Source organism: Phyllobates terribilis, unplaced genomic scaffold (assembly GCF_046119375.1).
Source record: "Phyllobates terribilis strain yellow unplaced genomic scaffold, ASM4611937v1 Scaffold_5__5_contigs__length_657084704, whole genome shotgun sequence".
In the NCBI taxonomy this organism is placed as follows: domain Eukaryota; kingdom Metazoa; phylum Chordata; class Amphibia; order Anura; family Dendrobatidae; genus Phyllobates; species Phyllobates terribilis.
In genome coordinates, this window is record NW_027362765.1 from 621,108,990 (window position 1) to 621,123,249 (window position 14,260).

General features: G+C 43.2%; 1 protein-coding gene across 1 annotated transcript in view; it reads right to left on the bottom strand.

Moving 5' to 3' along the window:
• LOC141273771 (protein ELYS-like) overlaps window positions 1–14,260 on the bottom strand; it is a 112,305-nt gene that overhangs the window by 60,515 nt on the left and 37,530 nt on the right. Inside the window, exons 12-18 of the mRNA XM_073686108.1 lie at window positions 10,944–11,072; window positions 10,777–10,867; window positions 10,585–10,674; window positions 6,619–6,759; window positions 5,876–5,980; window positions 4,029–4,122; window positions 2,983–3,100 (exon numbers count right to left, since the gene is read on the bottom strand). Of these exons, the coding sequence (XP_073542209.1) occupies window positions 2,983–3,100; window positions 4,029–4,122; window positions 5,876–5,980; window positions 6,619–6,759; window positions 10,585–10,674; window positions 10,777–10,867; window positions 10,944–11,072 (768 nt within the window). The remainder of the gene's footprint in view (window positions 1–2,982; window positions 3,101–4,028; window positions 4,123–5,875; window positions 5,981–6,618; window positions 6,760–10,584; window positions 10,675–10,776; window positions 10,868–10,943; window positions 11,073–14,260) is intronic.

Below are 14,260 nucleotides of genomic sequence, written 5' to 3' on the forward strand. Positions count from 1 at the left end.
GTTCCACGTTGGTGTGGGTCCCAACACCCAGACACCAACCGATTAGCAAGTCATCACCCATACTGCAAATAAGTGATAAAGGGGCTGTCCGGTTAAAACTAGTTGAGAGAGATGCTTTAGGGAGATAAAAAGTAGCATAGGACTATTATGAAGAAATTGAACATTTGTAAGTTTCAGCTTTACTTTTTTTTAAAATTTTTCATACTACTATATTGAAAGAATAAGAAAAAAAATCAAAAAAGATGTTCAACATACCATATAAAGTACTGAAAAATGGGAAGACAACAGCAATGTGACCCAGTATATTCAATGAGAAAGGGATTTTACAGTAAGAAAAATGCAATTTTCACAATTCTATAATTGCGAGTTACAGGACCGTGAGCATCCCAGAGAACGCCCAATGGTTGGGGAAAAACAACAAATAACAAACCGCATACCAGACTGCAGCACCATATATCACAAGTTGGCAGAAGCCATAGTGTAAATCTTGTAAAATTTTACAAAAAGTGTGGACAGAGGCCAGATAGCAGCCAACCAGACTGCCCAGGAGGCTCCGACCAACCTTGTGGAATCAGCAGTAATCTTGAACAGTGGAGATTTACCCTTGGTCTTGTTAGCTTGCATAATAGCGAAACTGATCAATATGGGAATGGTTGTCTTGGAGGTTGACCAGCCTAGTGTGACCCATCAGGGATCACAAAAAGAGAATTGGATCTCTGGAAGATTTCCATAAGAAAGATAGGCCCTAATGGCTCTGACCATATCTAGACAGAGGGAAAACACTCACAGGGACCAGCAGGAGGATAGGCACAAGGAGGGGAGAACAATGTTATCATTAATGGGGAATGACTTGATCAACTTTTGGAAAACAATGTAGCACAGAGAACAAGAACAGCTTGTCCTGATAGGGAACAAAATAAGAGAGCCCCGCAGGAAAGGGAAGTGTGCTCAGGCACGCTATCAATGGAGGTTATTGCCACAAGAAATCACACCTTTTGTAAAGAAATACGAGACACGCCACAGAAGCATGACATCAACTTGCTGCCACTTTTTAGAGTCCTGAACTTTTATCTGAGGGATACTGAATGAGAGAAGAGCAAGGTAGTGGCTCTAGACACTAGCTACCTGGGCTTCAACAGAGGGAGGTATAGAAAATTTGACAACTAATTACTCTGCAAGGAGAAAATTACCTCAAACCTCCTAGAGGAAGGCACGAGTCAGTCCGTACTGCCATTCTTTGGTAAGAGCATCACCAAGTCTTCATGGTTGGAAAAGAGAATGGTTGCCGGACTTGACGGAAGGAAACTACTTTTTGGGAAGGAGAGGAGGACACTACTTACTTGACTTCAAGGGTGGCCCTCATTGCCCAGCAAAGGTCATGCAATGCAGAGGCTAGCTTAGTATTCTGCTCAGACTCAGAATCACTCAGAGGTAACCCCTGGAGAATCAGACTGGGCAGGGGCAGACACAATCTCATCCGCGGTGGCACTGTCCGAGGAATGCCAGAGGATGTGTGGGAAGAAATCCTATGTCTTGTGAAAGCATCTGTGCATAGGGAAGTATGCGCCTCAATTTCTATGTGAGACAGGGCAGAATTACTCGACTTAGGAAAGAAAACATTGACACGCAAGTTGGGCTAGCAAGCGATCTAGAGAAATCAACTGTGGACTGGGAGAGGGTGGCCAGGTTACTTTGAGCCAAAGTCAAAGATCTGGCACATGCTGCTCAGTTCTTTAGGGGAATCTAAGGGGTTGTGAGTAGGCGAAGCGTTAAGGCAGCCTCACTGACCACATGTTAAACATTTGTCACAGAGCAAACAAACAAAATAGGTGACCAGTGCAATAGGGGGAAAGCTTCCTAAAATAAGTTCTCCCTTGGAAAAGGACATGGCACATAGAAAAAAATTAAATAGGACCAGGACGACGCCTAAAAGTACCAGGGAGAGGTTCAAGAGCCGTAAAATCACAGAACTGCGTCCCAAAATTATGTTGGCAGCAGAAAGGTGGCTGGAGCTGTAGAAAGGAGGTGTAGACGAACAGGAAGATCAGATGGAGGCAAAGGAGAAGCCCAGGACTGAAAGCCAGTAAAAAAAAAAAGTGACCGTCCCACAAACAGCGTGAAAAGTGCCCATTGACAACAAAAAGTCAAGCCTCAGATTATCCCGAGCAGGGAGAGCGAGATAAAATAGTTTTAGGATATAGCACTACAAATTAGATTTTGAAAATTAGGAAATAAAAAGGAGACAATCCCCAAACAAACCCAGGAGGAAGCCCCTAAGGCAGAGGTTTGGAGGAGCAATTCAGTAGGCAACAGTGCGATTTGGGGGAGGGTGGGTTATAATACTCATCCTTCCAATTTTTTTTGGAAGTCCACAGGCTAAACCCTTCAGGAACCTCTACGGATTAGGGGCTCAATAGCACTCCACTGCAGCATCAGCCTTGGTGGATCGATGACCGGCGGAGATGGATGAGGAATAAAAGTTATTTCATTGAGTTGCTGGACAACCTTCTGTTGCCCGCTAAGCATTAGGAACTTTACATCAACTTCAGAGGCAGACATTTGAAATAGTAGCGATATATCCAATAACTTTTGTTAAAGCTACCGGATAAAGTATAAAGGTCTAAAACTGCAATGGAAAAATGTTCCAGCTTCTAACATCCAAGAATTTATTGAAGTAATCGATAAAAAGATGGTATGAAAATGTTTTCAAACGCTTAAAGAGGACCACACACCAGAACCTTTACTGATCATAATGAAGAGTCCACAGCAGAAACAGATCAGATACTTTCCATGCTGTTTTACACTGAACATGCATTTCAATGAGGTTCAGTTGTAAGTTCCACTTCAGCACCCAATTAGCATTAACACTTTGGAAGAGAAAGAACTTGGCCTGTGATGTATAGTTAAATGGGTTTGAAGTGATTGGAACAGTACTAAACAGTTATGGCATAAACATAAGATTGCCTTATTGGTTTTTCTTACATGCAAGGTAGCAGGTGGATATTTGCCTGAGCCACCGTCTCTCTTCCATAAATGCTCAACTCTTTCTCCAAGCCGAGAAATCAGGTTATCGATCATCAAGGTAGAATTCCATTTACCTCTGTAACATAGGAAACATAAAAAGTTTTACCTTTATACCCCTAAAAGCTATAAAAAAAATGTTGCGCAATATTATTAATCAGTTTGTATAACTCCTTAAAGGCAAGGGTCACGTTTGGCCTTCAGAACAATTTTTTAATTTTGTAATCTCTGCCTTCCGAAAATGTCTGAGAAGTTTTATTCATCTGTTATCATGGCCATATACATTTACAAATTTAAAATGTTTTCTTATATTTAATTAAATGTTACTTTTTTTCTCCCCCTTAACAGTCTCAGATTTGGATGTTGTCAATAAGTATTCAGCCCAGAGTCATTTATATACGGTCAGACCTGGACACTCCAGCGCTTCTAGAACCTTGTAATTGTGGCTTTCCAGCAGCACAAAGTAACATGTAGGTCGGACAGCAATTAACAGCCTCTGATCTATACAGAAGAACCTAATCCAATCCGGTCCCAATGATGACATTTACACCAAAAGCTCTCTGCTCCAACTAAAACGTGTGCACTTTCATGCGGCAGAAATGGGGTGATGGAGAAGGATGAATGTGTTACCTAGCATGCAATTTTTGGGGAATAAATCCAATAAAAGGAGCAAGACTCTTTCCTTTAGATTTTTCAATTTTGTGTCAAGGGAAAAAAAAAAAAAAAACACCATCAGCAAAGGGCTTATTCAGACGTCTAAGCACAGACGCTAATGCACAGACTGGCTGCGGGTCTCCAGACCCAAGCGTGACAGCTTCATGTATTTCTATGAGCCGGTCACTCTCGAGTCTGGAGAGCAGTGGCCAGAATGTGCATTGCAGTTCCATCTCAGACAGTTTTTATGGACGTCTGAACGAGCTCCAATAGGGATTTCTGACAAACTGACTAGAAAAAGTGGTAGGGAACTGAAGTCCGTATTACAGAAAACAGAGCAACATTTTCACTACCTAGACAAATGCTCCAGCTTTTTCCGACGCTCAGCATAGTAGTGCTGAACCAGTTGATAATTGTAGTATGGCCTGGTCAACTGCACGGCTCCATCTGACAGAATGAACAAGGAAAAAAAAGGGAGAATAAACACAAGTATATAGCAAAATGAAAAACAAAAAGTACATTCATTTTGTTTTGGTCAAGAAAATCGTGACAATTGCAGCAAAACATTTATTAGTTAAGGGGGTTGTTCGGTCACAACAAATTTGATGACCTATCCAACAAGGCCATTGGCTAATTTAAAAAAAAAATTCTTGCTCTAGATCAAAAGTGCATAATCTGTGGCCCAGGATACCCTTCAGTGTGCCCTCAACCATGTGCTTGGTCATATGTATTTTATATGTCATGGAGAAGACCAGCGAGGCATAGCACTGAAAGGGAAGGTAATTATGGTGTGCTGTGGGGTCATTTCTGGGGGAGCCGTATTGTGGCAGAATGTGCGAATCCTGATTCCTGTAGCACAGAAAGGAGTAGATCTGATGAAGAAATGTCACATGCGTGAATGGCCCTTATATGCATTGTAGATGATGGGAGAAGGGAAACACTCGACTGTTTCAGTGTCCTACACACAGTACAGACAAAAAGTTTGGACACACCTTCTCATTGAAAGATTTTTCTGTATTTTCATGACTATGAAAATTGTCCATTCACACTGAAGGCATCAACAGGACAATGACCCCAAACACATCTCCAGGCTGTGTAAGGGTTATTTGACCAAGAAGGAGAGTGATGGGGTGCTACGCCAGATGACCTGGCCTCCACAGTCACCAGACCTGAACCCAATCGAGATGGTTTGGGGTGAGCTGGACTGCAGAGTGAAGGCAAAAGGACCAACAAGTGCTAAGCATCTCTGGGAACTCCTTCAAGATTGTTGGAAGACCATTTCCGGTGACTACCTCTTGAAGCTCATCAAGAGAATGTCAAGAGTGTGCAAAGCAGTCATCAAAGCAAAAGGTGGCTACTTTGAAGAACCTAGAATATAAGACATATTTTCAGTTGTTTCACACTTTTTTGTTAAGTATATAATTCCACATGTGTTAATTCATAGTTTTGATGCCTTCAGTGTGAATGTACAATTTTCATAGTCATGAAAATACAGAAAAATCTTTAAATGAGAAGGTGTGTCCAAACTTTTGGTCTGTACTGTATACTACAATGTATAGAGCTGAATGCATGGTCTCTTACTTTCTGGTCAGCAAACCAATTAGAATGGTACCTCTATTTTCCTCACGAGTGGGAGCTCTATAAATTGATCCAGCAACTAGTTGTTATTTATGGCACATACTTTCAATATAAAGTAAATGTCTCAGAAGGTAAGTCTTTAGTACTATTGCAGGCCATGGAGTTGGTTCGATCAGACCATGTTGTTCTCGGACCCAAAAAGGCTGTGCATTGGAGATGTTTTCTGCCCTGAAGGTTTATGCCGGGGTCCCACTAGCTTATGGCATCAGAAATGCTAATGAGTGTGGGCTCCTGCTCTGCTGGGAGCGTGAGCTGAGTGTCAGTGCCCGGATTCTCTCGCATGAGGGGATCGCAGCACAGCTGGAGAGGGGACGGAGAAAGTCATTTCTCTATCTCCTGTTGCCGGCGGGAATCGCACTGCACTCAGGTGATATCCAAGTGCAGTGTGATGTTTCACACGCACCCATAGACTTATATGGGCGCGTACAATCCAATTCTCGGGTACAATCGTTTTCGCATGAGAAAATAATCGCAGATGTGAGCTACACCATAGGGTAACATTGGGGTGAGTGCAATCTGATTTTTTTATTGGATTGAACAGCAAGTGGGAGCAAGCCCTTACCTGGGTTATCTGGCAGAAGACCACAACGACAAAACCAAAGGACTACAGAGGCATAGTGACTTAAGAGCTTGGTCACTGAAAGCTTATTGGTTAAGTTAACTAATCCTAATGAAGGAAAATAGGAAATGTTCAAGTCAAATAATGTAGGAAATACGTTAAAATATTTTGCTGTATTTGATACACATTACTTATTTGATGATACTGCCTAGGGCAAAAATCCGCTGACAAATGAAAACTGCAATAGACTGGGTAGAAGCCAAGAAGAATAATTGTCAACTTGATTTCCTTAACTTCTGGGTACTAGAAAAACTCAATGAAATGCACCCCATGGTGAGGGAAAGGGTCTATGTAGAAAAAGTTACGTTTTTGTAGGGTTCTTAGCATTTTGTCCTAATCACAAACTAATTCAAATGTTGATACTGATTGAGAAACCTGCTGACATGGAAGAAGTTTGGATCTGAAAGGATGGTGGCAGCTCAGCACTTGTAGCACTTCAGCTGTGACTGCCCGGCCTCTGACTCCACTTGCAAATCCAGCAACAGACACTCACTGCTGAGTGGTCACTGCTCTCAAAACCGAACAAATTCCCATTTGTTTCATCCGTCGATAGTTTTTATAAGTTTTAGATTTCGTAATGATACGCAAACTTAAAATTCTAGCTTGTTTATATTATTATAATTAGAGTTGTTATGAAAAAACAAAGAAAAACAAAACACAGATGCGTTAGGTAGACCTCTGTGTACCTTGTTTTGTAAGCTCTTTGGCCTCTTTCCTAAAACAGTTCAAGACAATTGTAAGGTTACTGAGGCGGAGCTGACAGTGGTGTAGAGACTGGAGTGTCTGAGAATCAATGAAATGGCATGAACCATCAAAAAGCTGAGCACCTGCGGGAGAGAGAACACGTTAGCTGATGATCGGCCTTATGAATGTTTACCATAGAAGGCTTATTCCAGTTCTGCACTACGATCACACACGGGCTTAGTTTGATACAATAGAAATATCACAGCTTTGTCATATGTGCTCAGTGTGAACCTGCTTTCATCTGTGAAGAGCACAGGGCGCCAGTGGCCACTTTGCTAATCCTGGTGTTCTGTGGCAAATGCCAAGCGTCCTGCACGGTGTTGGGCTGTGAGCACAACCCCCATCTGTGCATGTCGGGCCCTCATACCACCCTCATGGAGTTGGTTTCTGACCGTTTGTGCAGACACATGCACATTTGTGGCCTGCTGGAGGTCATTTTGCAGGGCTCTGGCAGTGCTCCTCCTGTTCCTTCTTGCACAAAGGCGGAGGTAGCGGTCTTGCTGCTGGGTTGTTGCCCTCCTACGGCTCCCTCCACGTCTCCTGGTGTACTGGCCTGTCTCCTGGTAGCGCCTCCAGCCTCTGGCCACTACGCTGACAGACACAGCAAACCTTCTTGCCACAGCTCGTATTGATGTGCCATCCTGGATGAGCTGCACTACCTGAGCAACTTCTGTGGGTTATAGAGTACGTCTCATGCTACAATGAGTGTGAAAGCACAACCAACATTCAAAAGTGACCAAAACATCAGCCAGAAAGCATTGGTACTGAGATGTGGTCTGTGGTCCCCACCTGCAGAACCACTCCTTTATTGAGTGTGTCTTGATAATTGGCAATAATTTCCATCTATTGTCTATTCCATTTGCACAACAGCATGTGAAATTGATTGTCAATCAGTGTGGCTTCATAAGTGGACAGTTTGATTTCACAGAAGTTTGATTTACTTGGCGTTATATTCTGTTCTTTAAGTGTTCCCTTTATTTTTTTGAGAAGTGTGTGTGTGTGTGTGTGTGTGTGTGTGTGTGCGCGCGTGTGTGTGTGTGAGTGAGAGTGTGTGTGAGAGTGAGAGTGTGTGTGAGAGTGTGTGTGTATGTGTGTACATACACACATACACATGCTGTGCTCCCCGTCAACCTGCTCAGAGCACAGCAGGGAGATCATCAAGCTGTTGTGCTCTGATCAAAACACACAGAACAGGAAGCCGTGCTGCATGGGCGCACAGGGAAGGTAAACACAAGTGTTTTTTTTCTATATGCATTGTATAGATGGGGGCCATTTACACCAGGATGGAGGGGCACTATGTGGGGACATCACCCCGTAGGGAGGGGCACTATGTGGGGCCATTATACTGTATGGAGCACTAAATGGACCATTATTGTAAATAAGCCCCTGTACTTTGTGTTACCCACACCTCATTGTAGATTGTAAGCTCTTACGAGCAGGGTCGTCATTATTTTTGCTTTAATTATTGTATTATCTTTAACCATGTTACTTATGACTGTTGTATATGTCCCTCTGAATTGTAAAGCGCTGCGGAATATGTTGGCGCTATATAAAGCTTATTATTATTATATGGGGCCATTATACTGTATGGAGCACTATGTGACTGATGAGCGGTGTAGTTACATCACCGCTCATCACAGCCGCCGGGTCTCGTGGAGCACATGGGGACCTGGAGTGGCTGCTGCTACAGCCTATGGAGCGTTGCCATGGACTACGTCGGACCTGCATGGGAACTTTTTTTTTTAAATAAATTGGTGAACGAGGGCCAATGTCTTGTCTATTTCTCTCTTTATTTTCTTCAGGTTTCCATTTGTGGACTACGGAGGATTCCCTGGACTACAGCGGACCAGCATGGAGCCCCCCCCCCCACCACCCCAAAATAGATTGGTGAACCAGAGAAAGTGCCGGGGAATGTTTTTTTCAAATTAAATGTACTTCTCTGTCTGTGTTTTTGTCTTTCTGGGTTAGTAGTGGGGGTGTCTGATAGACACGTCTCCATTACTAACACCAGGGCTTGATGCCAGATGTGATTTTTGACAAATCACAGCTGTCAAACTCAACTACCATAACCCTGATTGCCACCGCACCAGGGCAGTCGGGAAGAGCTGGGCAAACCACTATAATTGGCGCATCTAATGTGATGCAACACTTTTACGGCGGCTGTGGGCTGGTATTTTTAGGCTGGGAAGGGCCCAATAACCAGGAACCTTCCCAGGCTGATAATATCAGCACGCAGCTGCCTGCTTTACCTTGGCTGGTTACCAATAATAAGAGGAACCCCACGTCGTTTTCTTCATTTATTAGGGTAAACACCCTTTAGTGCCAAACGAAAGGCACTAAAGGGTGTAAGTTTATTATATGTAGAGAGCTTGTGAAATTATATATTTACAGGACATTTATCCATTCTATTACACCACTGCTCCCATAGATGTGGACAGAGCAGGGGTACACATTTCTAAGGGAGTAGAGGTGTAATGTGTGACCGTGCTCCGTCCGCTTCTATAGGAGCAGTGGTTTAATGTGTGACCCTGCTCCATTCACTATATTACTGCTCCCATACAAGTAAATAGAGCAGGGTCACACATTACACCATTGCTCATATAAAAGTGGATGGAGCAGGTTCACACATTTCTAAGGGAGCAGTGGTGTAATACAAGACCCCGCTCCGTCCACTTCTATGGCAGCAGTGGTGGCAAGCGTGACCCCGCTCCGTCCACTTCTATGGCAAAAGGGTCACATATCTATCTCCAGCTTATGATACAGTGAGCAGCACCAACTAACAGAATCGGAGCTGCCGGCCATCCTCGGTGACAGTCTACTTGTCAGTATCACTGACAGTGAGCAACAAAATGTGAGATACGCTCCAGACCGGTGTATCTAATCTAATCATGCACAATACACCCCAGACCGGTGTATCCAATCCCATCACGCGCAATACGCCCCACAGTCATGCATCCAATCCCATCATGCACAATACATCCCACTCCGGTGTATCTAATCCTATCATGCACAGTACACCTTAGACCTGTGTATCCAATTCAATCATGCGCAATACGCCCCAGACTGGTGTATCTAATCCCATCATGCATCCTTGTACTTTTTAATGACACCATTCTACCACATAGTGTACTGGAAAACGAGTCAAAAATTGCAAATACGGAGAAACTGCAAAAAAAAAGTACAATTCCACAATTGTTTTTTTTATTTACCATGTTCCCTATATACTGTAAAACTGACCTAGCAATATGATTCCCCAGATCAATACAAGTACGCAGCTACCAAACATGCAGGTTTTTTTTTTTTCCTAAACTGGAAATTTTTTTTAAAAAAAAACAAAAATAATATCACTTGTCGCCATTTTCAGAGACTTGTAATGTTTTCTTCATTTTTCGGGATCTGGGGCTGGGTGTTGGCTTATTTTTGCGCTCTGGGCTGATGTTTTCATTGATACCATTTTGGGTTAGACGCGATGCTTTGATTGCCTCTTATTGCATTTTTTTGCAGTGCTCCAGCATGTATTGCGGAAATGATGATTCTCCTATGAGTGATGGCCACGAGACAATGGTCACAGGATATTCACTGTCAGGCACGTGGGTCAGCAGACCCCCGGCTGTCATGGCAACCCATTGGCACCTCGCGATCACATGACATGCTTGTGGTGGGCAAGTGTTAAATCCCACTATCAGCGATTGTCGGCGGGATTTAACAGGTTAACAGCCGCGGGTGGAGAACCGCTGCATCTGCGGAGGCACTTGATGGCTGATTAAATCAGCCATCAAGTGCAGGGAAAGATGAGAGCTCAGCATGCGATCTCACATTAAAGGCAGGGACACTACCTTTGACATATATATAAGAGCCATTACCTCATGTACAGTATATACTTACAAAAAAACAATACAAAAACTTACCAATTCTGTCAAAATTGGTTTTCGTAAGGACCACTTTATCCCACGTCCATTCAAGCACAAAGCGAAGGTTTGGAGCTGACCTGGGTTTCTCTTCAAAGTGAATTACACAAGTCAGAACCAGGTGAGAAAAGTCAAAATAGTGTATTTTGCACAATTAGAAATGTGAATACATTTTTTGTTGTTTACACTTACCTTCTACAATCCATTGCTTGATACAACGAGTTAAAAGACTGATGGAGCTAGTTTCAATGGCAGCTGATAACACAGCTTGTAGCTGTTCTTCCTAGATATCAGATAAAAGCTGTAAAGGCTGAATTTTATAGGAAGTGAAATACAACATGGCAGTAAGGGGAGCTTACCCGAGTCAGGCTGGAAGGCTGAACATCAGCAAGGCTTGGAGACAGGAGACCAGCTACTAAGCATCTGGTATAACCATCTGCAATCTCTTCATTCAAAGATGATCCAATATTCTTTAAGTAGTGCAGAGTCTTAAAACAAATAATGCAGTATGATATCTTCACCGCTAGGACAACCAACATTGTAACTAAGTATATACCTAGAGTTCACCATCACTTTATATTGGAAATGAATCTACATGAAGCATTAAAAGCACCAATTCATTAAGACGGGCGTTTTTCACGCTTGTCTTGATGGAACACCATAAGCTCATCATAAATTTTACAAACAGGGGGGGGGGGTGTTGCCAAACTCCGTCTCTCCAACCTTTTGTAGCTGGTAGATTTGGGTGTGAAAATGACAAAAGTTGCTAAATTTTTGAGCAGCCTCGTGTTGTACAAAAATGTTGCGACTTTTCAAGGCTTTTTACACCAGACTTAGAGTGAAGGTTTAGTTACTCATTATAGGGACCCTGTCAACAGGTTTTTACCATATGAGGTAAGACCACCACCTTCCAGCCCTGATATACAGCAGTATAACAATGCTGTATACATGCCCCTAACTCAGCCTGCAAGACAAGTAGGCATTAGTCCTACCGGTAATAGTGTTGTCATGATGGACTCCTGGAAAACCTATCAGGAGGTCGTCCTTCGTATCCTTGATAGGGACAGGAACACACAAGAGGATAAAAGGCTCTCCCTCCACCCAAACCCCAGTAATTTTCCAAGTACCACACCATGACGGACGCACTCTATTTTATTTAGTTTCCTTCTATCTATGTTACCTTCACAGACGCAGACTGGAATGTTAGGGAGGGAATGTAATAGGTGCTGTCATGATGGGACTCCTGGAAAACCTATTACCGGTGGACTAATGCCTACTTTCCAGAATGTCCCTCCTGACATCACCATCAGGAGAATACCAGAGTATACATTCAGGGTGGGACAACTACTTTGAGGACTTTCTTCTGAAGGCCATTTTTTGGCCTGATAGAATGTCCAGTTTATAGTGTCTGCAAAAGATGTTCAGGCTTGTCCATGTTGCAGCTCTGCAAATCTGGTCCACCGAGGCCCCTGCTCGTTCTGCCCGTGATGTGGCTACTGCTTTAGCCAAATGGGCCCTGATGTTATCCGGAGAGGATCTTCCTTCAGACGAACAGGTCAGACTTCTCACTGACCTAACCCACCTTGCCAGCACTGTTTTTGATGTCTTTTTCCCCTGGTTTTTGCCTGCAAACTGTACGAACAGGTTAGGGTCTACTCGCCAGTCCTTTGTTGTCTCCAAGTAATGGAGGACTACTCTCCTGACATCCAGGGAGTGAAGTCAGTTCTTGATTATTTTTATGGCCTTGGCAAAAAGAGGGTAAGACTATTTCCTTGCTCATATGAAAAGTTACTACTTTTGGTAAAAAAAAGCTGGATCTAGCCTGACGGTAATGCAGTCGTCTAGAGCCTTAGGTATGGATCGTTGACGATGCTTGTATTTCTCCCATCCGCCTTGGTGTTATTGGTGGTTTAATAAAGTATTGCCACACTGTTTTACTCTCACCCTGTGTTGTCTGAGTAGTATTATGCCCATGAAAGACCCAGTGTCTCCACAGGCTGCAATTTGCACTTTTAGGGTGCTAGCTCTTAGGCCTTTATGAAATCCAGTCTGTAGAATCTCTAGTATATTTAGAATGTTAGGACTAGAAATCTGTCAGTTTCTTGATACTGTGCACAATTTTTTCCACAGATTTTCGTGTATATTGCTGATGTTACTGGCTTTCTACTATTTTGCATAGTTGATTTGACGGAATCTGAACGATCTTTAGATCTCAAGATCTGCCTCTCAGGATGCAGGTTGGAGGAACTTTACGTTGGGATGGTATATCAGCCCCTGGATCAGCAGATCCAGTCTCTCTGGAAGAACGATTGGATCTTTTAGGGACATTTTTTCAGTAAAGGAAACCAGCTTCTCCTGGGCCAAAAAGGGTAATATTACTATTACCTTGGCTTGGTCTTCCAGTATCTTCCTTAGCACTGCTGGAATTAAGAGCAAGTGAGGAAAGGCATATGCCAAGTCCATGTCCCATTTCTGGGACAAAGCATCTACCCCTGTTGGCCTGTCTTTTGGATCGAGGAAGAAGAATTTGGCTGTTTGTGCGTTTTTCCTTGTGATGAACAGATACCACTGAGTATCCCATCGATGTATTATGCGATGGAATTCTTCCCACTTTAGTTCCCATTCTGACTGTTGCGCTGTTTCCCGACAGGAAATCTGTCACGGAGTTCTGAGACCCCTTCAGGTGTATTGCACTTACTGATAGTACTGTTTCTTCTACCCACTAAAAAATCTTTCCTGCTAAATCTTGCAGATGGTGATGTCTTGATTCCCCTTAATGTCTGAGAAAGGCCACTGTTGTGATATTGTCTGACAGGATTCTGATGTATTGGTTCTTTAGGTCTGCCCGACATCTTTTTAATGTTTCCCAGACTGCCTGGAGTTGAGGTTTGATGATCTGGGAAGGTTTCGCCCCTACCAGGTACCTTGTAGGTACTGATCGTTTATATGGACCCCACCAGCCACTGTTGCTTGCGTCGGTGGTGACTGTTACAAATGGAGACAACTTCCACATAATCCCCTTCTGTAGGTTGGCCCTGGAAGTCCACCATGTTAATGACTTCCTGGTTATCACAGACAAGCTTATTTTCTTGTCTAGACCGTCCATCTTCCTGTTTCAGGTTGTTAGAATCTGATGTAGTTGTCTCGAGTGGAATTGGCTCCACTGAACTCTGGGTATAGAAGCTGTCATTAATCCTAAAATTTTCATGCTTTCCCAGATGGAGATTTGTGATTTCCTTCCGAAAGAGAGGACTCTGTCTCTAAGTTTGTTTTTATGACTGGTAAAAGGGATATTTTTAGTTTTGAGTCTAGGAGGATTCCTAGGAAGATGTTTCTTCTTCTTCCTGGTATAAGATCTGATTTCTTCCAGTTTACAATCCATCCCAGATTTTTTTTTATAATCAAGACGGTTGAAGTTAGGCTGAGTTCACACGATGCGTTTTTCATGCGTTTCCGCGGCGTTTTTGCAGTTGCGGAAACGCATGAAAAACGCATGGTAGAAGGGCAGCAATGTTCCCCAATGGAAATCCGCATGTGCTGTGCCCATGATGCGGATTTTTCCGCAGCGTAAACGCTGCGGTCAAAAATCCGCAGCATGTCAATTAATTTTGCGGAAACGCTGCTCTTTTGCCGCCATTGACTTGCATTAGACCGCATGGAATCCGCATCACTGTAT